Here is a 22,094-nt window from a genome sequence, read left to right as displayed (position 1 = left end):
GCATGCGCAGTGCGCGCGCCGGCCGGTACCCGGAAGATCTACCCCTGGCAGCCGAGACCCCAAAGAACATGATCGGGGTCGGTTTTTACTGACCCCTGTTTTGCGATCGTCGGTAATTAAGTGTTTATCGGCGGCCGCAAAAAAAAAAAAAAAAAAAGCGATGTGTCCTTCTCTGTCCTCTGATGTGATCGCACATCAGAGGAAAGAGAAATAGGGGAATTCGGGGACCCTGTTATACATACCGGTGTCCCTAGGTCCTCCTGCGTCCCCTCCTGCCCGCCGGCTTCTTCATCTGGTAAGAAAACGGCGGGGGCATGTGCAGTGCGCCTGCCATGATCGGCCGGCAGCTAGAGGAGTTGGGGCTAAATTTAGGGTTAGGGTTGGGGCTAAAGTTAGGGTTAGGGTTGGGGCTAAATTTAGGGCTAGGGTTAGGCTTCTTTCACACTTGCATCGGTAAGGGGCCGTCCCAATGCGTCGGCCTGATGTACCGACGCACGTTGTGAAAATTGTGCACAACGTTGGAAGCGGATGCAGTTTTTCAACACATCCGCTGCCCAGTCTATGTCCTGGGGAGGAGGGGGCGGAGTTACGGCCACACATGCGCGGTCGGAAATGGCGGACGCGACGTACAAAAAAGTTACATTGAACTTTTTTGTGACGACGGTCCGCCAAAACACAACGGATCCAGTGCACAATGAACGCAACGTGTGGCCATCCGTCGCGATCCATCGGCAATACAAGTCTATGGGCAAACAACGCATCCTGCGGACATATTTGCAGGATCTGTTTTTTGTCCAAAAGGACGGATTGCGACGGATGCCACATGACGCAAGTGTGAAAGTAGCCTTAGGGTTGGGGCTAAATTTAGGATTAGGGCTAGGGTTGGGGCTAAAGTTAGGGTTGGGGCTAAAGTTAGGGCTAGGGTTGCAGCTAAAGTTAGGGTTAGAGTTGGGATTAGGGTTTGGATTAGGGTTGGTATTAGGGTTAGGGTTGGCATTAGGGTTACGTTTGGGATTAGGGTTATGTTTGGGATTAGGGTTAAGGGTGTATTGGGATTAGGGTTAGGTTTGAGGTTAGGGTTGAGATTAGGATTAGGGGTGTATTGGATTTAGGGTTTTGATTAGGGTTATGGTTAGAGTTGAGATTAGGGTTGTTTTGGGGTTAGGGTTGTGATTATCGTTAGGGTTGTGATTAGGATTATGGATCGGGTTGGGATTAGGGTTAGTGGTGTGTTGGGGTTAGGGATGGAGTTAGAATTGGGGGGTTTCCACTGTTTAGGTATATCAGGGGGTCTCCAAACACGACAGCCAAGACCGCGACTTCTCGCGAGATTTCGCAATGTATTACTAGGAAGTAACACTAGCTGCCGGGAACATCGGTGACGCTGCACGGGAAGGCCAGTAGGTGAGAATGTTGTGTTTTTTTTTGTTTTGTTTTGTTTTGTTTTTCTTTTCACATTATATCTTGTTACTATTGATGCTGCATAGGAAGCATTAATAGTAAAAAGAGAAAGAGCGAATTTCCGTGACGGGAAATTCTTCCGCGCATGCTCTCTTTGAAAAGGCGGGACCCGTTGCTGGATTCCTACTTTTCACAGGCAGTGACACATCCTGCGCCCATAGGCTACTATTGTAGCCAGTGACGGGCAGCGCAGGATGCGTTGCTGACCGATTTTCCGACGTGCAGAAAAAACGTTCCTCTGAACGTTTTCTCTGCCCGACGGACCTTTTTTATGCAGGATCCAGTGAAAGACTGATGAAACGGATGGCCATCCGTCACAATCCGTTGCTAATACAAGTCTATGAGAAAATGCAGGATCCTGCATTCTCAAAAATTGACGGATTAAGACGAAAGTGTGAAAGAGGCCTTAGTGTCCATAGGAGGCACTTGGGTCTGCTATTCAGACCCAAAACTCTTTATTGTTTTATTTGTACCTTTTTACATTTTTGATTTTTTTTTTTCCATGGACGAGTGAGGCGACGGATCCTTTCAAGGCTCCGATCTCCCCGAACCATCAACAGGCGGGCACGGAGAGTGTCGTTTCTTAGGGACCACAGGCCCCTTCAAGGGCCCCGATCTCCCCACACCTTCAACGGACGAGCACATGGAGTGTCGCCTCCACATATCCTCTTCTGCAGCCAGGCCTAATGCCGGACAACTGGCCATGTCCACCCAGGGGCTGAACTCCATGGATGTACAGAGGCCCCTCTCTATGGCGTCCGAGCAGCCCCCACTGTCCCACCATTGTTAAAGCGGATGGCACAAGGAGGCGGACGGTTCCTCTCCACCTCCCTAACAAAGGGATGATGGATTAAGGTTTATCCCTCTATCCCTGCACCGTCCATGCTGCAATACCTGAAGAACAGTAGAGTGTGCGCGCTTTCCTCGCTGCGGAAACTCAGTCATCCGTGGCAGCTCCATGCCGGGACGCGCACCGATGGTGAGTGGATCCAGTCAGCGAGATATTCACATGCTCACAGGCAGCCTCAGCCATGGCTCCCCGGTGGCCCACCTCCCTGAGGTAACACTCTGGCCGGCTGCAAAAATTTAGCCTCCGGCTTCAGCCGATGTGTAGGCCGCATCCTGAAGCCGTGCCTGCACTATGGCGCGCTAAGGCGGCTCCGCCCACTTTTTTGGCACTTCTCGCCTGGCACGGGAGTGCTCTGTTTTCTCGGCCACTACAACGCCCCTCACTTCTACCGCAGGTATCACTCCCGCCGGCTGCAAAAATTTAGGCCCCGGCTTGGGCCTATTCATGGAAGTCTTGAGGCTCCGCCCACATCTTCTGTGGCTCCGCTCACATTGTCTGTGGCTCCGCCATCCCCCCCCGAATTGGCGCTTCTCACTCTCTGCGAGTTTTTATCTCCTCTGCAGCTCCCGGTGGCCCACTTGTTCCACCCGGCCGGCTCACACGGGCGGCAACGGTTTTGCATTAAAGGGGCACAATGACTCTGCAATATCAGTAACCGGGTAAGGAAGTACCTGACCAGTATTCCTTGGTCTTAAAGACACATAACCAGTATTACCTGGTCTTAAAGGCTCATGGCCAGTATTCCCTGGTTTTAAAGGCACATGGCCAGTATTCCCTGGTCTTAAAGGCACATGACCAGTATTCCCTGGTCTTAAAGGCAGATGGCCAGTATTCCCTGGTCTTAAAGGCTCATGGCCAGTATTCCCTGTCCTTAAAGGCACATGGCCAGTATTCCCTGGTCTTAAGCCCCAGGGTAGTTTGCACGTTAATGACCAGGCCAATTTTTACAATTCTGACCACTGTCCCTTTATGAGGTTATAACGCTGGAACGCTTCAACAGATCCTGATGATTGACGTTTTCTCGTGACATATTGTACTTCATGATAATGATAAAATTTCTTTGATATTACCTGCGTTTATTTGTGGAAAAAAAAATGGAAATTTGGTGAAAATTTCGCAATTTTCCAACTTTGAATTTTGATGGCCTTAAATCACAGAGATATGTCACACAAAATACTTAATAAGTAAACTTTTCCCATATGTCTACTTTACATCAGTACAATTTTGGAATCAACATTTTTTTTGTTAGGGAGTTATAAGGGTTACAAGTTGACCAGCAATTTCTCATTGTTACAACACCATTTTTTTTAGGGACCACATCTCATTTGAAGTCATTTTGAGGGGTCTATATGATAGAAAATAACCAAGTGTGACACCATTCTAAAAACTGCACCCCACAAGGTGCTCAAAATCACATTCAAGAAGTTTATTAACCCTTCAGGTGTTTCACAGGAAGTTTTGGAATGTTTAAATAAAAATGAACATTTAACTTTTTTTCACAAAAAATTAACTTCAGCTCCAATTTGTTTTATTTTACCAAGGTTAACAGGAGAAAATGGACCCCAAAAGTTGTTGTACAATTTGTCCTGAGTACGCCGATACCCCATATGTGGGGGTAAATCACTGTTTGGGCGCATGGCAGAGCTCGGAAGGGAAGGAGCGCTATTTGACTTTTCAATGCAAAATTGACTGGAATTGAGATGGGACGCCATGTTGCGTTTGGAGAACTACTGATGTGCCTAAACATTGAAACCCCCTACAAGTGACACCATTTTGGAAACCAGACCCCCCAAGGAACTTATCTAGATGTGTTGTGATGGCTTTGAACCCCCAAGTGTTTCACTACAGTTTATAACGCAGAGCCGTGAAAAAATTTTTTTTTTCCCACAAAGATTATTTTTTAGCCCCCAGTATTGTATTTTCTCAAGGGTAACAGAAGAAATTGGACCCCAAAAGTTGTTGTCCAATTTGTCCTGAGTACGCTGATACCCCATATGTGGGGGGGAACCACTGTTTGGGCGCATGGCAGAGCTCGGAAGGGAAGGAGCGCCATTTGGAATGCAGACTTAGATGGATTGGTCTGCAGGCGTCACGTTGCATTTGCAGAGCCCCTGATGTACCTAAACATTAGAAGCCCCCCACAAGTGACCCCCATATTGGAAACTAGACCCCCCAAGGATCTTATCTAGATGTGTTGTAAGAACATTGAACCCCCAAGTGTTTCACTACAGTTTATAACGCAGAGCCGTCAAAATAAAAAAATCATTTTTTCCCCACAAAAATGTTTTTTTAGCCCCCCCAAATTATTTTCCCAAGGGTAACGAGAAATTGGCCCCCAAAAGTTGTTGTCCAATTTGTCCTGAGTACTCTGATACCCCATATGTTGGGGTAAACCCCTGTTTGGGCACACGGGAGAGCTCGGAAGGGAAGGAGCACTGTTTTACTTTTTCAACGCAGAATTGGCTGGAATTGAGATCGGACGCCATGTCGCGTTTGGAGAGCCCCTGATGTGCCTAAACAGTGGAAACCCCCAGTTCTAACCCTAGCCCTAACCCTAATGGGAAAATGTAAATAAATGCATTTTTTAAATTTTATCATTTTTCCCTAACTAAGGGGGTGATGAGGGGGGGTTGATTTACTTTTATAGGGTTTTTTTTTAGCGAATTTTTATGATTGACAGCTGTCACAGATTAAGGATGCCTTTTATTACAAAAAATAGTTTTTGCGTCTCCACATTTTGAGAGCTATAATTTTTCCATATTTTGGTCCACAGAGTCATGTGAGGTCTTCTTTTTTTGCGGGCCGAGTTGACTTTTTTTATTGGTAACATGTTAGCGTTATGACAATAAAGCGTTGTTTTTTGTCTCGTTTTTTTTTTACCGCAGAAGTACAGTCTCATGACAAATATTTCTAGGACCTCTCCTTTCAAATTCTAATGTGCTTTATTGGCAAAACCAAATAAATACGGTACACAATTAGCATTTCCAAAGCTATTGTAGTGCTACCAACTCTGCTGTCCTGCCCCTCCCCCTACACTGAATGCTGTGTCATTGCCTCACTCACTGTTCTATACATTAGTGGGGGCGTGTTCTTTTTCCACTTCTATGTGGATGCCTGCTTATGATTGGCAGAGCAGCACTGTAAGAGGAGAGATAATAGATGTGTTTGTAATGCGTCTCCATTTCTGCAGTACTGCCCATTCCCCACACTGATGTCTGGAGATGAAAGCTGTCAATGACACTCAGTTCTGCTGTGCTCCAGCACGTCATCAGTACTATTGTGGGGGGTCATTCCATATCAAGTGATCCAAATATGAATATTTTTTTTACCTTACGTCTTTAGGTTTTTTTTATTTTTTGTTTTTATGAAGTACAACTTTAGTTAATTACAAATTAAAAGTTTAGAATTTTTTTTCTTCATCAGTTAATTTTTTACAGATTTTTAAAGTTTTGAAAAAGCACGGATTTTGGCCTGGTATGGCTTTACATTTTTTATCATATCTCGGGCTAGAATTAAGATATAGAGGTGGGAGAGGCATCATTTTTCTCAGAACAGTACCAGCTTTCATTTGATATGTCACAAGACTATGTTTCTTTATATTTTGTTTTGGAGAAATCAAATTAAAAATTTTGATGCGCAATTCTGAAAAAAACGTATGTTTTAAAATTGTGAAAACATGCATGTGTGTTACTCGTGTCCTTGTTTATATTTGGACCGGGACTCAACTTGGGATCTATCAAATTTGTATTTTTTTTTTTAAGCCTTGAATCATCTGATTTTATGTTTGTGTGAGTTTCTTCCTTTTTTGTTTTCAAATTACAACTTATTGCATTCAACATTTATATGTAACAATAAAGAAACACAAAACAAATACCGAAGTGCCAGAATAAATCCATCTTAGGGTATGTGCACACGATGCAGATTTAGTGCAGAACTGCAGCAGATTTTTCTGCAGCAGAAACGCTGCAGAACTGCACTGTGATCACAGTACAATGTAAATCAATGTGAAAAAAAAAAAAAGCTGTGCACATGGTGCAGAAAAATCTGCGCAGAAACGCTGCAGATTTCAAAGAAGTGCCTGTCACTTCTTTTGTGCAGTTCTGCAGCGTTTCTGCACCCCTCCATAATAGAAATCTGCAGGTGCGTTTTTGATGCGCTTTTGATGCGTTTTTTGTGCAGATTTGTACTCAAAAAACGCATAAAAAACGCACCTGCAGATTCTGCCAGGAGATGCAGATTTAGTGCAGAACTTCAGCAGATTTTTCTGCACCAAATCTGCATCGTGTGCACACAGCCTTAATCATAACAACTTGCTCAGCATTTTCAACCTGAATTCTTTGAACAAGCCAAAAGATAAAAGGTGATCACATCCTCAAGTGTGATTTTCTAAATACAGTCTCATCCTAATTATATGTTAAAAACCAGATTAAAAGAACCAATATTTCTACCACCTATTTATACATGGAACAATTTTTTTTCTACTATATCACTAAACATGTCATTTCTGAAGTGTATAAGAAGAATAGTAGTTAAATCCTCGTTCTATAAAATATGAACTAATCAAACAATTAATAGTAGGTTTTTACACTGGTCTGTTATCATCAGTGTGTCCCTTCTAGTGGGTGAAATGTCATCTTGTCCATAAGGGCTCACTAGCAATGGCCGTTTCCTTCTGTGTCAGAGTATGTGCGGCCGGTCATGGTGCTCGGCTCCACCTGAGTTATATCTGATTTTTGTTCACTTTTACAATGTCTGATTTTCTTGGATACACAAAGGACGGCGCTGGACCAGAAAGTGCAGAAAAGTCACTTCTACATCTTCATTTTCACAATCTTTGGAGAGTACAGTAGCCGCCAGCGCCGATCATATTCACAGGTCACATCACCAGTTGTGTCATCCATTGCCGATCTTGTGCCGCCTTCTACCACTTCATGGACGTCACTGTCTTTATTTCCACTACATGGGATGACAGTCCGGTATTGCTGAGTCCCTGTGATGGGTTCTGCTTCCTGTAACTGATGTTATAACAAACTCTCCTCCTCATCGTCGTAGTCCTGGTTTGTACAATACATGAACTGGATGTTAAGAATATTTTTCTCCCTCCATTTGAGGAGTTGCCTGGGTGATAAGATTTGGTGTGAATACGGTCTGTGGAGGCCCGAGCTGCCGGCCGGTCATCTGCTCTGCAGTCACCGTCTACCCCTGGTCATTCTCTGCCCTAACTAAGCTTTCTCCTCTGTCCTCTCCTGCTTCTAAGTGGTAACATAATAAAATAATACCATAACATCTAAAAATCATGGATTATTTGGTAAATCTAGACCCCACACTGTTAGACCACAGGCTGAACAGATCTGAAATCAAGATTTTTGAACTGACACTGTAATAGTTTTATTTTTTAAAATATGATCCCATCATGATCCCAGCTTGTATTTTGGTACAGATGTGGCTAGGAGCATAGCAGGCACATGTGCAGTTTTTGAAATTTTTAAATGAAACGTTTTTTTCGGAAATGCGTTTTAAAGTTTTGCGCTTGCGTTCGCATAGGTAAAATATTATCAAAGATACATATAGTAACGAAGAAAATGTGGCACTCACTCTGGGTGAGTGCCACATTTTCTTCGTTACTATATGGACTGGACGTATCCTGCTTTATTTGTGCTTGCTGCATGACTCCCGTGGAGACACTGTGCTTCCTCGTTGTGAAGAGTTAGTGCATTTTGAGCCTGGTGCCGCCTACATACTTTTTTCTATTGTCTGTATATTATCAAAGATACTCTTATGACATATCTGGTGAAAGCCTGTACAGTTCTGAGTAGATTGGTGTTTATCTTGTTTCTCTATCTCTTTTCCAGCCTGAGTTATGGGGAGAAATGTAAAGGCAGGCAACACCGAAATTCGCACTTTTTCCGAACTTTGAAAATCAATAAAAAATAAAAAAAATATCTAGAATTTTTTCTTCTTCACATTTTGCATTCTCTTACACACTGTTACCAAATAACAAAATCTCAAAAGAATTAAAAATATAGTGGTAAAAATCATTGGTTCACTTGACATGGAATGACCCGGGGGCGTGTTCTTCTTTCTCCACTGTGTTGGTGTCTGCTTAAGATTGGTCATTATCAGAAGGAGGAAGAAGTACACGCCCCCAGTGAAATCTTTCTGGTAATGCCCACTTAGAAAAAAAAATTAACTGTGTAAGTGTCAAGTATTTGTATTGCTAACATTTCTACCACTACAACAGAGATGGAAAAAAATTACAAAAACATTTTATTCCGTTCTGTATCACCTATCACCGTATATACTCGAGTATAAGCCGAACCCCCCTAATTTTGCCACAAAAAACTGGGAAAACTTATTGACTCAAGTATAAGCCTAGGGTGGAAAATGCAGCAGCTACCGGTGAATTTCAAAAATAAAAATAAATGCTCCATACCGTTCATTTTTGCCCCATAGATGTACCATAGAAAGCTGTGCCATATAGTGCTCTGCACCGTTCATTATTGCCCCATAGCTGTGCCATATAGTGCTCTGCACCATTCATTATTGCCCCATAGCTATGCCATATAGTGCTCTGCACCGTTCATTATTTCCCCATAGATGTACCATAGAAAGCTGTGCCATTGCTGCTGCTGCTGCTGCAATAAAAAAAAAATAAATGCCATACTCGCCTCTCTTGCTTGCAGCTCCTCGGCGTCCTGTCTCGGCGTCTCTCCGCACTGACTGATCAGGCAGAGGGCGCCGCGCACACTAGTACGTCATCGCGCCCTCTGACCTGAACAGTCACTGCAAGAGGACGCGAAGACAGAGCGGCGCCCGGCGGGTGGAACGTGGACAGGTGAATATGTAATACTTACCTGCTTCCGGCGTCCCTGGCTCCTTCCCCCGGACAGCTGGTCTTCGGTACCACAGCCTCTTCCTCTATCAGCGGTCACCGTTACCGCTCATTAGAGAAATGAATATGCGGCTCCACCCCTATGGGAGTGGAGTCCATATTCATTACTTTAATGAGCGGTCCCACGTGACCGCTGAACAGGGGAAGAGCTGCGGCACCCGGAGACCGTGGGGCTGCAGGGACGCCAGGAGCGCCGGAAGCAGGTAAGTATGCCTCAGCGCCCTCTCCCCCTCACCCGCTGACCCTGCCGCCGACCGTGACTCGAGTATAAGCCGAGAGGGGCACTTTCAGCCCAAAAATTTGGGCTGAAAATCTCGGCTTATACTCGAGTATATATGGTATATGGCATTTTAATTCAGTGAAGATATGTTGTAGCGTATCCATAGGGCACTTATATCCTTGTTCGAATGGAGGGGCTGTGCACATGTCTGACCACCACTCTATTCATTCTGCCCTCTGATATGTAAAGTGCTGAGGAACATGGTAGCACTATAGAAATAAACACTTATTATTCACCATGGGGCTTCCAGAAAAAGCAAAACGCTGCACATGGCAGTCCCATAGTGGATGAATAGAGCGGTGGGTGAGCATATGATACCGAGGTGAGTAGGTCGTGTTTGACCTTGAAATATTGCATACTTGTCATAAATGTAAAATATAGGACCAGTAAGGTAATAGTCACTATGACTGATGCAGTATTCACACTCTTGTTTGCGGTGCCCATACACATTACATGAATGCCGACTGAACAGCCATATAAAGCATATGGGGGTCTCGCAGTTTCCCTACACCTTAACGGCAGATGTCAGAGAAAGAACATTTGGCCATCTTAAATTTCAACACGACTATTTCTGATTTGTCTTGTGGGAGACATGCAGTCACCAGAGATATCCGCCTATATAGAGAATACGTGCCACATTGTTGGTCAAGACCAGCTGGTATGTACAAGGGGGAGGGGTGGAGCAGAGTTATTTACCAAGTATTCCCATAACTGTATTTGTGGAAAACATGCCAGGAATTAAGAATGCTTTAAAAAATTGAAGTGTTAATAGTTTTCTATCTATTAACAAAATGTAAAATGAATGAACAGAGATGAAGAACATTTGGTGTGATCATCCTTTAAAACTGCATCAAAACAGCATTTCTTCTAGGTACGCTTACTTGCACACAGTTTTTGAGGCTCTCAGCAGGGATGTTGTTCCAAACATCTTGGAGAACTAACCACAGATCTTCTGTGGATGTAAGCTTGCAAAAACCCTTCTGTTTCTTCATGTAATCCCATCCCAGACAGACTTAATGATGCTGAGATCACGGCTTTGTGGGGGCCATATAATTACTTCCATGGACTCCATGTTCTCTTTTGCGCTAAAAATATTTCTTAATTACATTGGCTGTATGTTTAGTGTTGTTGCCCTGCAGAGTAAATTTAGAGCTAATCGGATGCCTCCCTGATGGTATTGCATGATAGAATAAGTCTTTACCCTTACTTCTCAGTATTGAGGACAGCCAAATTCCCAACTCCACTTGCTGAAATGCAGCCCAAACTTTCAAAGTACCTCCCGCTCTTAAGCCCTTTGCAGACCATCTGCTTTCTGGTACAGCCGTGTATTTCACATTTTGTCTCATCTATCCAAAGTTCATGCTGCCATTTTCCTGCACCTGCTTTCATGTCTTTGTGCATAGATAAGTCACCTGTCCTGGATTCCATGACAGTGGTATGTTTTTTGGCCCTAATTTTTACATGAAGACTACATCTGGCCAGACTCTTCCAAACAGTAGCTGGGTGCCACTGGTTGCTGTCACATCTGAACTGATGCCACTGCTGGACATCTTCCAACTTCATAGGGAAGTAAGCATGATATATCTTTCATCTACTGCACTAAGTTTCATTGGCGAACAGTGCATCTTTGGTCCTCGATATTGCTGAAATACAGGCAGATACTTAGCCATTATGCAACTCAATCAGAGGGGTGTCTGACTCCAAATTTATTCTGCAGCAGGACAATGACCCCAAACATTACAGCCATAGTCATTAAGAATTGTCTGCAACATAAATAAGAACAAGGAATCCTGGAAGTAATGAACCCATGTATTTGCCTGGTTTTCCTCCAGGTACTCTGGATTCCTCACATGCTCCAAAGACCTATTCATATGGAATTTAGATTGTGAGCCCCAATGTGGACAGTGATGATGTGTAAAGTGCTGCAGAATTAATGGCGCTATATAAAATAAAAACAAATTTCTTTATCACTTCATTGGGGACACAGGTAACCATGGGTGTATGCTGCGCATCGCTGAGTGAGACTGCGGGGACGACCGGGGCATGCTTGAAAAGTGATTCCCGAATCCTTCTTTGACCCTTGAGGATAACATCAGGAGCCCCCGGGTAGGAGAGGGTCACTGGAATAGGGTGTCCTCCTTCCCGCACTGTCCGGTCCACATGGTGCAGAAAACTGTTAACCCCCTCACAAGTCAGGAGGAAGGCCACCACTGGTGACCACTGTCTTCCTGCCCTCTCCGAGGGGGGGGGGAAAGGCTAGGACCGGCCACCGGGAATCACCCTGAAGCACCTCATGGTGACGGGTTAGGTTCTGCCCTGTGGGTCTGAGAGTGGGTGACCTCACACTGCTCTCTCGGTTGCACTATAGTAGGAAAACAGGGTGTGAAATCTGCACCCTGTTACCCTGTAGAAGGAGAAAACCTGTAAAACAAAGGGAAAAAGATTAATAAAACACAACAGGTAACCTGAAAAGGAAAAGACTGATCTGGGAGCAGATATCCAGGTCTGCCTCCTACTGACACTAAGCTTAAACTGAGGTACTTTGTGCCAGTCTGTGGGTGTATACTGCCGAGGAGGAGCTATTTTTCATTTTGTCTGCATAGTGTTATCCTAGCGACAACAGCATACACCCGTGGTTACCTGTGTCCCCTAATGAGGGCGGTATCAAAAATCCCTCTCTGGCCTTTAATTTACTGCCAAATGTCTTCCAAAACTGTGTGCAAGTGTACCCAAAAGAATTGCTGCTGTGACCAGGCAAAGGGTGGTCACACCGAGTACTGATTTGATTTTTGTTTGCTTTATCCATTTCTATTTTGTTAATTTGTAAAAATAAGCCTCAATACTTCTATGTTTGAAAGCATTCTTACTTTGCAGCATGTTTTAAACACAGGCCTAAAATTTTTGCTTAGCACTGTGTGTAGATAGGCATAGTGTGTGTGTGTGTGTATGTGTATATATATACATATATATATATATATATATATATATATATATATACACACACACATATATATATATATATATATATATATATATATATATATATATATATATATATATATATATATATCTATCAGGTACCAATAGAGAGAAGTAGAACAGTAAAAGCTTTCATACTGTAAAGGGGTTGTCCGGTTTAGGCACATCCTGCAGTCACTCTGTGGGCTTGTAGACTTGTGAATCCTCACATCACACGCACTGCGAAGATTCTCTGGCCCTGACGCCTGTGAGCGCAAATATGTGATTTGCATACTACCGGCCACAACCCAACTAGACTGTATCCAGGCTCACTCATGACCCTTGCATTGAGTGAGGCAGTGCCCATGTCAGCAAATGCAAATTGCCTACTTGCAGTCACTCTCTAGGCGCCCACACCAGAGAATTCACAAGTCTGCAGTTACATAAAGTGACTGCAGACTTGTAGCTTAACCCCTTAATGACCGCCAATACGCCTTTTAAAGGGAACCTGTCACCCCGTTTTTTGAGATTGAGCTATAAATACTGTTAAATAGGGCCTGCGCTGTGTGTTCCTATAGTGTATGTAGTGTACCCCGATTCCCCATGTATGCTGAGAAATAACTTACCAAAGTCGCCGTTTTCGCCTGTCAATCAGGCTGGTCAGGTCGGGAGGGCGTGGTGACATCGGTGGTTCTTCCTCAGCTTTACGTTGGTGGCGTAGTGGTGAAGACACAGCGCGCGATCTGCGCTGTAATCCCTTGCATCGGTGGGGGCGGCCATCTTCCTGGGGCCGCGCGTGCGCAGATCGAGTGCTCTGCTGCACGGGGCTTCAGGAAAATGGCCGCGGGATGCCGCGCGTGCGCATTAGAGATCGCGGCGGCCATTTTCCCAAAGCCGAGTTTGCATCTCTGCTTTGGGAAAATGGCCGCCGCGATCTCTAATGCGCACGCGCGGCATCCCGCGGCCATTTTCCTGAAGCCCCGTGCAGCAGAGCACTCGATCTGCGCACGCGCGGCCCCAGGAAGATGGCCGCCCCCACCGACGAAAGGGATGACAGCGCAGATCGCGCGCTGTGTCTTCACCACTACGCCACCAACGTAAAGCTGAGGAAGAACCAGCGATGCCACCACGCCCTCCCGACCTGACCAGCCTGATTGACAGGCGAAAACGGCGACTTTGGTAAGTTATTTCTCAGCATACATGGGGAATCGGGGTACACTACATACACTATAGGAACACACAGCGCAGGCCCTATTTAACAGTATTTATAGCTCAATCTCAAAAAACGGGGTGACAGGTTCCCTTTAACTGACCTGAGATATAAGAGAATAGCATCCCCATACAGGTGACAATCCAGCAGCTGTCGGCTGTCCACTATAGCTGACAACTTGCTGCATCAGCCACGATCAGTGCTTGCACCGTCCAACTCTGTTTAACCCTTTAGATGCTGCTGTGAATAGTGACTACAACATTATGAATGGTTAACAGAGTGTGGGGGCTTCCTATTTAACCAAATTGGTGCCCTCAGATCTTGATTGTGTGGTCCTGATGTTTGCCATGGCAATTCATGACCAAATAGCGGCCTTAGAGTCTGACGGCTGTTGTAATCTGTTCAGAAGTTAGAGGCATTTAGGTGGTAAAAATGCACATCTTCATTCCTATCATGCCACTTTGCATTAATTCCTGTAAAGCACATGAAGAGTTAATAAACTACCTGACAGCAGTTTTCGATATGTCAGGGGGTGCTGTTTTTAAAATGGTATCACGTTTGGGAGTTTCCCAATATATGAGACCCCTAAAGTCACTTCAAACATGGATAAGTTCCCTAAAAAAATAAATTTTGAAAATTTCCTTGAAAAAATTAAAAATTGCTGCTACATTTTTAATCCTCCTAAAATGCTAAAAAAATAAAATAACATTTTACAAATGGTGCTGATGTAAAGCAGACATGTGGGAAATGTTATTTATTAATGGTTTGCTGTGGTATGACCATCTGGATTAAAGGGATAATCATTCAAGATTTGAAAATTGCTTATTGTTTAACATTTTTCTCAAATATTTGATATTTTTTATAAATAAACACAAAACATATTGACCTAAATTTACCATTATCATAAAGTATAATGTGTCACGAAAAAACAAACTCAAAATCACTGGGATTTGTTGAAGCGTTCCAGAGTTATTACCACATAAAGTGACACTGGTCAGATTTCAAAAATATGGCTCCGTCACTAAGGGGTTAAGACCAGTCGGGTGAAGGTCAGTAAGACTAAATATGATTGATGCTAATTTCTGGCTTGTTAGTAGAATTATCTGGCTTTACACTGGTCTATGGGTCTATTTGTGTGGGGTTAAAAACTGTTTGCTACAGACATGAAGACCCCACATGGTGTGTGGCAGAAATGAAGCTCATCAAGAGAATGCCAAGAGTGTGCAAAGCAGTCATCAAAGCAGAAGATGGCTACTTTGAAGAACCTAGAATATAAGACATATTTTCAGTTGTTTCACACTTTTTTGTTAAGTATATAATTCCACATGTGTTAATTCATAGTTTTGATGCCTTCAGTGTGAATGTACAATTTTCATAGTCATGAAAATACAGAAAAATCTTTAAATGAGAAGGTGTGTCCAAACTTTTGGTCTGTACTGTGTGTGTGTGTGTGTGTGTGTGTGTGTGTGTGTGTGTGTGTGTGTGTGTGTGTGTGTATGTATGTGTGTATAATATATAATGTTATCTACTCGGGAATACCTGTGGGCCAGTCGGCAAGCATATATCGAGCACTCTCAGCATACACTAAGCCCCATAATGTGTGCCGATGCACACGGCTGTGGAGTCGGAAAGCCAAACCTCCGACTCCTCAGTTTCCATGACTCTGACTCCACCAAAATGGGCTCTGACTCCACAGCCCTGCCGATGCACATTTTACTACTTAGACTTATGTAGTAAACACTGATTTTCCTGGTTCTTTCTCATGGCTTCTGCCTCTTTGTGTAATTCATAATGAAACCATATATAAAGTTGTTCCTGAACTGTAGCGTGAATATATTTCTCTCTGGTTCATGTATGTGAGAAAACCTGTTCGGTTTAGGGTCAGTGCTTTTTATTTTCTTGTGTTTTGCAGTCAGAATGTGAACATGTCTTCTAGGGTGTCTGAATATTTCCCTTTTTTGAACCCTTAACTGTTTTAGGTTTTCTAGAGTATGTAAGAAAAAAAAAAACAGGTTTCCTGTCAATTATAATTGTCTTCACTCGTTTGTCTGGTTTTTATTTTCCAGGAACCTTTCACATTGAACATGTAGTGTGATCTGCTGGTCGCATGATACAGAGCAAAAGCTGAGCAGATTGATTCAGTGTAAGGCCTCATTCACACCTCAGTTTTTGGTCAGTGTTTGTATGCCAAAGCCAGGAATCGGACGGTCAGGAAAACTATGTTCACACGTTACATTAGTAGTGCAGTTTTTAAAGCCACGTTAAAAGAAAAAAAAAAGCAGGTTTTGCTTTAGTTTTTGCTGTGCGTATTTTTTGCTTTTTTATCGTCTTTTGTGCATGTTGATAAAATTTAGTGCCCTCCAAGAAATGATGCAACTTCCTTCAGGTTTTGCTGCGTTTTTGGTGTAAAAACCTCTTTTTTTTTTTGCTGTGTTTTTGCACTTATTGATTTCTATGGGTGAAAAAATGCAGAAAGTGACATGCTGTAGTTTGTAAAAACGCACTAGTTTTCCAAATGAGTCAGGGGGGAAAAAAAAAAAAATCAATGTGTGCATGAGATTTGTGAAATCTCATAGCTTTTACTGGCACTGTTAAACACAGTTTAAAAAGAACCTGGCACCCCAAAAATCGAAGATGAGCTGCGGCCACCGCCATCAGGGGCTTATCTACAGCATTCTGTAATGCTGTAGATAAGCCCCCGATGTATCCTGAAAGATGAGAAAAACAGGTTATATTCTACTCACCCAGGGGCGGTCTGGGTCCAATGGGCGTCGCGGTCCGGGGCCTCCCATCTTCTTACGATGACGTCCTCTTCTTCACGCTGCGGCTCCGGCGCAGGCGTACTTTCTCTGGCCTGTTGAGGGCAGAGCAAAAGTACTGCAGTGCGCAGGTGCCGGGAAAGGTCAGAGAGGCCCGACGCCTGCGCACTGCAGTACTTTGCTCTGCCCTCAACAGGGCAGACAAAGTGCACCGGAGCCGCAGCGTGAAGACAAGAAGAGGACGTCATCGTATGAAGATGGGAGGCCACGGAGCGGACCGCGACGCCCATCGGACCGGACCGCAGCGGGACCGCCCCTGGGTGAGTATAATATAACCTGTTTTTCACATCTTTCAGGATACGTCGGAGGCTTATCTACAGCATTACAGAATGCTGTAGATAAGCCCCTGATGCCGGTGGCCACAGCTCCTATACGATTTTTGGGGTGACAGGTTCCCTTTAAAACTTGCATAAAAAAGCAGCAAAAATGCAACTTGTGAACATGGTCTAATTGAAAACCTTACGCCTGTTCTGTGTTTGAAACAGTATTTTGGCATACAGATACTGATGTGTGTACAAGGCCTAACTTCTAAGAGCCCAATGAGCTGTCTTGGTGATTAATCACCTTATATGTATGACTGTCCATTACTGATTAGGGCCGCCCACTGGACTCCTAAGCAAGGAAATGAGGAAAAAAATCACACATTTTATAAGGTTGTGGTAACAGATCTGGTCTAACGTTTTGGAATCTGTTTAGCTTCTCCTGCTTATCACTTACCCACTCCTGCTTCCCCATTTTTCACTATTTTTCTACACCCTTCTAGGAAATCAGTGACTGGTTAGTCAGGGACGCACAGAATGGCATCGTGGTGGGAGATACTCCATGTTGTATGACCGCGGTAATTGCCCTGTGCTACTAAATATATTCTGTATTCTACAAATGACATCACTCCTGCGTCAGTGACCTCAGACGTCATACAGTGGCGTAAATAGGGGTCTTTTAGGAGATGTTACCCATGAAGCAGGTATGGAAGATACCTCTTAGTCTTGGGCAGAGTCTGGAGGATGGATTATAGATGAATAGAAAAAATGCGACTTACCGGTTTTGCTTTTCTCTCTTGTCTGGAATTTAACCCTTCCTTACTGATTTTTTTATTTTTTATTACAGGGACAAGACAAGTTTCAGAAACACCAAAATTGCATTATGAAAGAAAGTTGTCAACCCACTTGCTGACTTTTTGCTGACTTCATCACTCCCATTTCCGGACAGTATTTTGCTTGTGTTTTTGTGACCTCATAAACCCATTCGTTGGTGGAGAGCCTAGCAATCCGTGCCATAGATGGGCAATGTTATGTGGCCTCTGCCATGTATGTGGGTGAGAATGGCCTTCCCGTCACTCCACACCACCAGCCTTCACTCCGTATATGATGTACAACCGCCGCTTCATTGAGGAGGAAGAAAAGCGCGAAAATGTTACGTTTCTTTTCTACTTTATTTTTTTAGGGATAGCAGGTGACTGGCATGAAAGGTTTCTTTTTTTTGTACTATTGTAGATTATGGCCACTCCGTGTGGATAGAGTGAAATGCTTTCATTTCCTGCTCCCAAAATTTGCCTTGTAAAGTTTCTTCAGCACTTTGTTCGTTTCCTTTCATGTTTTACGTAAAGGATTTTGTCTGTGTATTATAATAATAATAATCACCACCATACCAGACCCATTGCTGAGACATATCGGCGTTATACGCACTGGTGTGCAAGTTTTACCCTTCGTTTCTGCTGCCTATGTGTCACAATGTCAAATACTCCAGTGCAGCTCCACCATTAAAATTTTGGGTCTTTCGTCCTGGCTTTGTTTTTTTCCTCTTTCAGGGGACTCACTATCTCTTCTGACATCTGTGTAGTACAGGAGACAAATTTAAATCATTTGTTTTGTGGTAAACTAAGGTGAACCCTGAGGTTGAAAGCAATATTTCCTGATTGAATGGATCAGGTCATTAGATCTGTTTTTCCACAATGAAAAGTTACTTAAAAAATTGATCAGTCAAGTAAAGCTTTATTCAGTATTGTGCACATATTTACCTGTCTGTAATACAACACTTGGACCCCCCAGAATTGTACCAGAGGGTACATGCTCAGTATTTTCTCCATCGCCACATTGGGGAACACAGGACCGTGGGTGTATGCTGCTGCCACTAGGAGGGTAACATTAAGTAAATACAAAAAGGTTTAGCTCCTCCTCTGCAGTATACACCGCCCACTGGTTTCGGATAATACCAGTTCTTGCTTAGTGTCCGTAGGAGACACACTGCGTCTGTTTTTCTCCAGATGTTCTTATTTTTAATTTTATTTTTACCCTTGCACAAGAGGATGATGGGGCGATGGACCCCTTTAAGGGGGCCGATCCCCCCCCAAAACATCAACAGGCGAGCACGGCGCGTTAACTCCCCGTACCCTCTCCTTCGACGTGGGATGTACGGCCGAGAACTAGCCCTGTGAAATCCTAGGGGAGCGAACCCTTAGGGTACACAGAGGCCACCTTCCATAGGCACATTCCGGCCATCCTCCCTCTGCACCACCACTGCTGCATGGAGTTCCCCAGTCCCTCTCCACCTCCTCATCAAGAGGGCGGCGGATCGAGGGTTACTGCATCTCCCCCCATACCTCGCCTGAAGAGGAGCATCAGCGATGAGTCTGGCAGGGTTTGGGGGGGCTCCCGAGCGCACCGCGGGCTCGGCCACATCTTGCGACCGGGCACCGCTAATTTAGTCCCTGGCTTCGGCACCAGCTAGGCCGTGTCTACGCCCACAATGTGCGAGGGCCCGCCCACTAGTTTAGCACTTCTCGCACACTGTGAGAAGTGCTCCACATATTCTCGACGGCCATCTTGAATACAAGGAGCTTCAGGACGCCACCTGCACCTTCTCCTCCCCGTCACAGCGCTGCAACAGGACACAGGACCTGGGTAGGTTCGCTGTATACTATCACAGGCCCTCCTCCTCCTGCACACACGACGACATCAGCCCTGCACGGAGGTTAACGGTACCGCATGTCTCTGCCTAAACCCTCCAAAAAATCTGCAAAAGCACATACGGTGTTCTTCACTTCTTGCACCTCCTGTCAGGCTGCGCTACCTAGCGGGCATACTGCTGCACTCTGTAATGCTTGTGACCCTAAATGCGCTCAGAAGCCCCCGCTGCAAACGAGCCCACAGTGACCAGTCCCCCTGAGTGGGCTTTGTCACTTTCGCAATCTATGGCTTCTTTGACTAAAGCTATCGAGTCCCTCCAGGATCCATCCAGGAGCAGGACCACTAATCCGCCTATTCAGGATACTTCCCCTACGGTTGCGGAATCTTCAGCCTGCAGGAGCCGCTCTCACTCTAAGCACAAGCGGCCATTTAGGAAGCGTGTCCGTGGCTCGTTCCCCAGGCTCTCTGGTGCCTCGGCGTCCCTTAGCTCCGCTTCCTGCTCTCACTCCCCAGGCACCTCTTCCTATTAGGACTCTGAACCTGAGTCTGATGGGCCTCTTGATCTGGAGTCGCCAGGTAATCGGAGCACTATAGATAGTCTCATTGGACGGTCATCCAATCCCTTCAGGTTGATGAGGAACAGGCATCCTCCAGTACGGATAATTCGGTGTCCTTCAAAAGGACCAAACGTACTCATAGGGTGTTTGCCAATCACCCGGAGTTCCAGGACATAGTCCAGCGACATAGGGAGCGTCCGGACAAATGTTTTGCAGGCCAGAGATCTGAAGTCCAAATATCCTTTTTCTCCCAATCTCTGCAAACAATGGTCAGAATCCCCGCCTGTGGATCCTCCTGTTTCATGTTTGTCCTCTAAAACTCTCCTATCTGTGCCGGTTGGATATATTCTATCAAAGATCTCACAGATCGCCTAGTGGACAGTCTCGCCCGTTCAGCCTTTGAGGCTTCAGGCTCGGCACTCTCCCTCCTTAGCTGCTACCTGGGTAGCCAAAGCTGTGACTTGTTGGACAGACTCTCTGCATAAGGCCTTACAGAACAGTGATCTTCCCTCTGACATAGCGGAGCTAGCAAATCAAATTTCCTTGGCTGGCGATTACTTAGTAAACGCTTCCCTGGACGCGGCGAACTGCTCTGCATTTACGGCTTCAAACGCTGTGGCGATTAGGAGAGCGCTATGCTTTAGGAACTGGCGAGCGGACTCCGCATCTAAAAAGTCCCCCGCGTCCTTGCCATATCTCAGTGACCGCCTATTAGGTGAAAAGCTGGACAAGCTGATTTCAGATGCTACAGGGGGAAAAAGTACTTCCCTTCCCCAGCAGAGATCCAGACAACCGTTCCGTCGACAGCCGCAGGCTCATTTTCGGCCCTTTCGTGGAAATTACGCATGGCATTCCTCGGCCAGTTCCCCTGGTTCAGGGCGCCACGCCGGCAGAGACAAAAGGCCTCAGGCCTCGTACAGGCCCAACCATTCCTGGAGGGGTGGCACCACGCAGTCTAGGTCCAGGGAATCCAGACCCCAACCATCTTCTAAATGACTCGCAATCTCATCCGGACGACACCAGCAAAGTAGGCGGACGCCTTCTCTTGTTTCATCATGCCTGGTTCCCAGTCGTTCACGACAAGTGGGTCAGGGATCTGGTGTCCTCCGGTTACAAAATAGTTTTTTCCTCCCCCCACCTCCAACCCGGTTTTTCGCTTCCCGCCCTCCCGAAGCGGGAACGAGTGCTCGGGCTTTTTCCCAGGCCATCAAATCGCTCCGCCAAGACGGAGTTATTGTCCCTGTCCCAGAGGACGAAAGGTTCCGCAGTTTTTATTCAAATCTTTATGGTCCCCAAAAAGGATGGAACAGTCAGGCCCATCCTGGACCTAAAGCTCTTGAACAGATTTGTCAAAGTCCATCATTTCAGGATGGAATCCCTCCGTTCCGTCATTGCCTCGATGGAACAAGGTGAATTGTTAGCATCCATCGACATCCGGGATGCGTACCTCCACATCACAATCTACCCACCCCACCAAAGGTTTCTGCACTTCGCCGTCAAAGAGGAACATTTTCAGTTCACGGCCTTGCCTTTTGGCCTCACCACTGCCCCCAGAGTTTTCACAAAGCTCATGGTGGCGGTCATGGCCGTTCTGCATTCTTGGGGTCTTGTCGTGCTTCCCTACCTAGACAACTTACTGGTCAAAGGCATATCTTTCCAAGCCTGCAAGGAGTGCGTCCGCATTTCCTTAGATACTCTTTCTCGACTGGGCTGGTTGATCAATTTAAAAAAGTCATATCCTGTTCTGGCTCAACGGGTCTCCCTGGACACCTCCCTAGGGTTGGTGCTTCTTCCTCGGGACAAGGTCCTGGCTCTTCAACAGGGGGCCTGGAAGCTTCCCCAGCCGTCCCCCTGTTCCATCCGTTTCGGCATGAGGATTCTCGGGAAGATGGCTGCAATGGAGGCGATTCCATTTGTGCAACTACACCTCCGTCCCCTCCAGCACGCTGTGCTGGACGCATGGGACGGAATTACATTTTCCCTCGACCGACTGTCCTCTCCTCGGGTCAAGCAGACACTCCAATGGTGGATGTTCCGAACCTCTCTTCTCCAAGGGAGGTCCTTCCTCCCAGTCCATTGGCTGGTAGTCACTACCAATGCCAGCCTCCTCGGCTGGGGAGCGGTCTTCGCCATCACACTGCGCAGGGAACCTGGAATCATC

At 45.4% G+C, this 22,094-nt stretch overlaps 1 protein-coding gene across 1 annotated transcript in view; it reads left to right on the top strand.

Annotated features, from left to right (window-relative positions):
* Positions 1 to 18,251, top strand: part of EIF4E2 (eukaryotic translation initiation factor 4E family member 2) — a 50,271-nt gene extending 32,020 nt beyond the window's left edge. The window contains exon 7 of the mRNA XM_069727029.1: positions 17,578 to 18,251. Coding sequence (XP_069583130.1) covers positions 17,578 to 17,617 — 40 coding nt within the window. The 3' untranslated portion in view covers positions 17,618 to 18,251. The remainder of the gene's footprint in view (positions 1 to 17,577) is intronic.
* Positions 18,252 to 22,094: the final 3,843 nt, after the last annotated feature.

This window comes from Ranitomeya imitator, chromosome 5 (assembly GCF_032444005.1).
Source record: "Ranitomeya imitator isolate aRanImi1 chromosome 5, aRanImi1.pri, whole genome shotgun sequence".
NCBI lineage: Eukaryota > Metazoa > Chordata > Amphibia > Anura > Dendrobatidae > Ranitomeya > Ranitomeya imitator.
The sequence above is the reverse complement of the archived record's forward strand: the minus strand, read 5'-3'. Positions and strand labels throughout refer to the sequence as shown.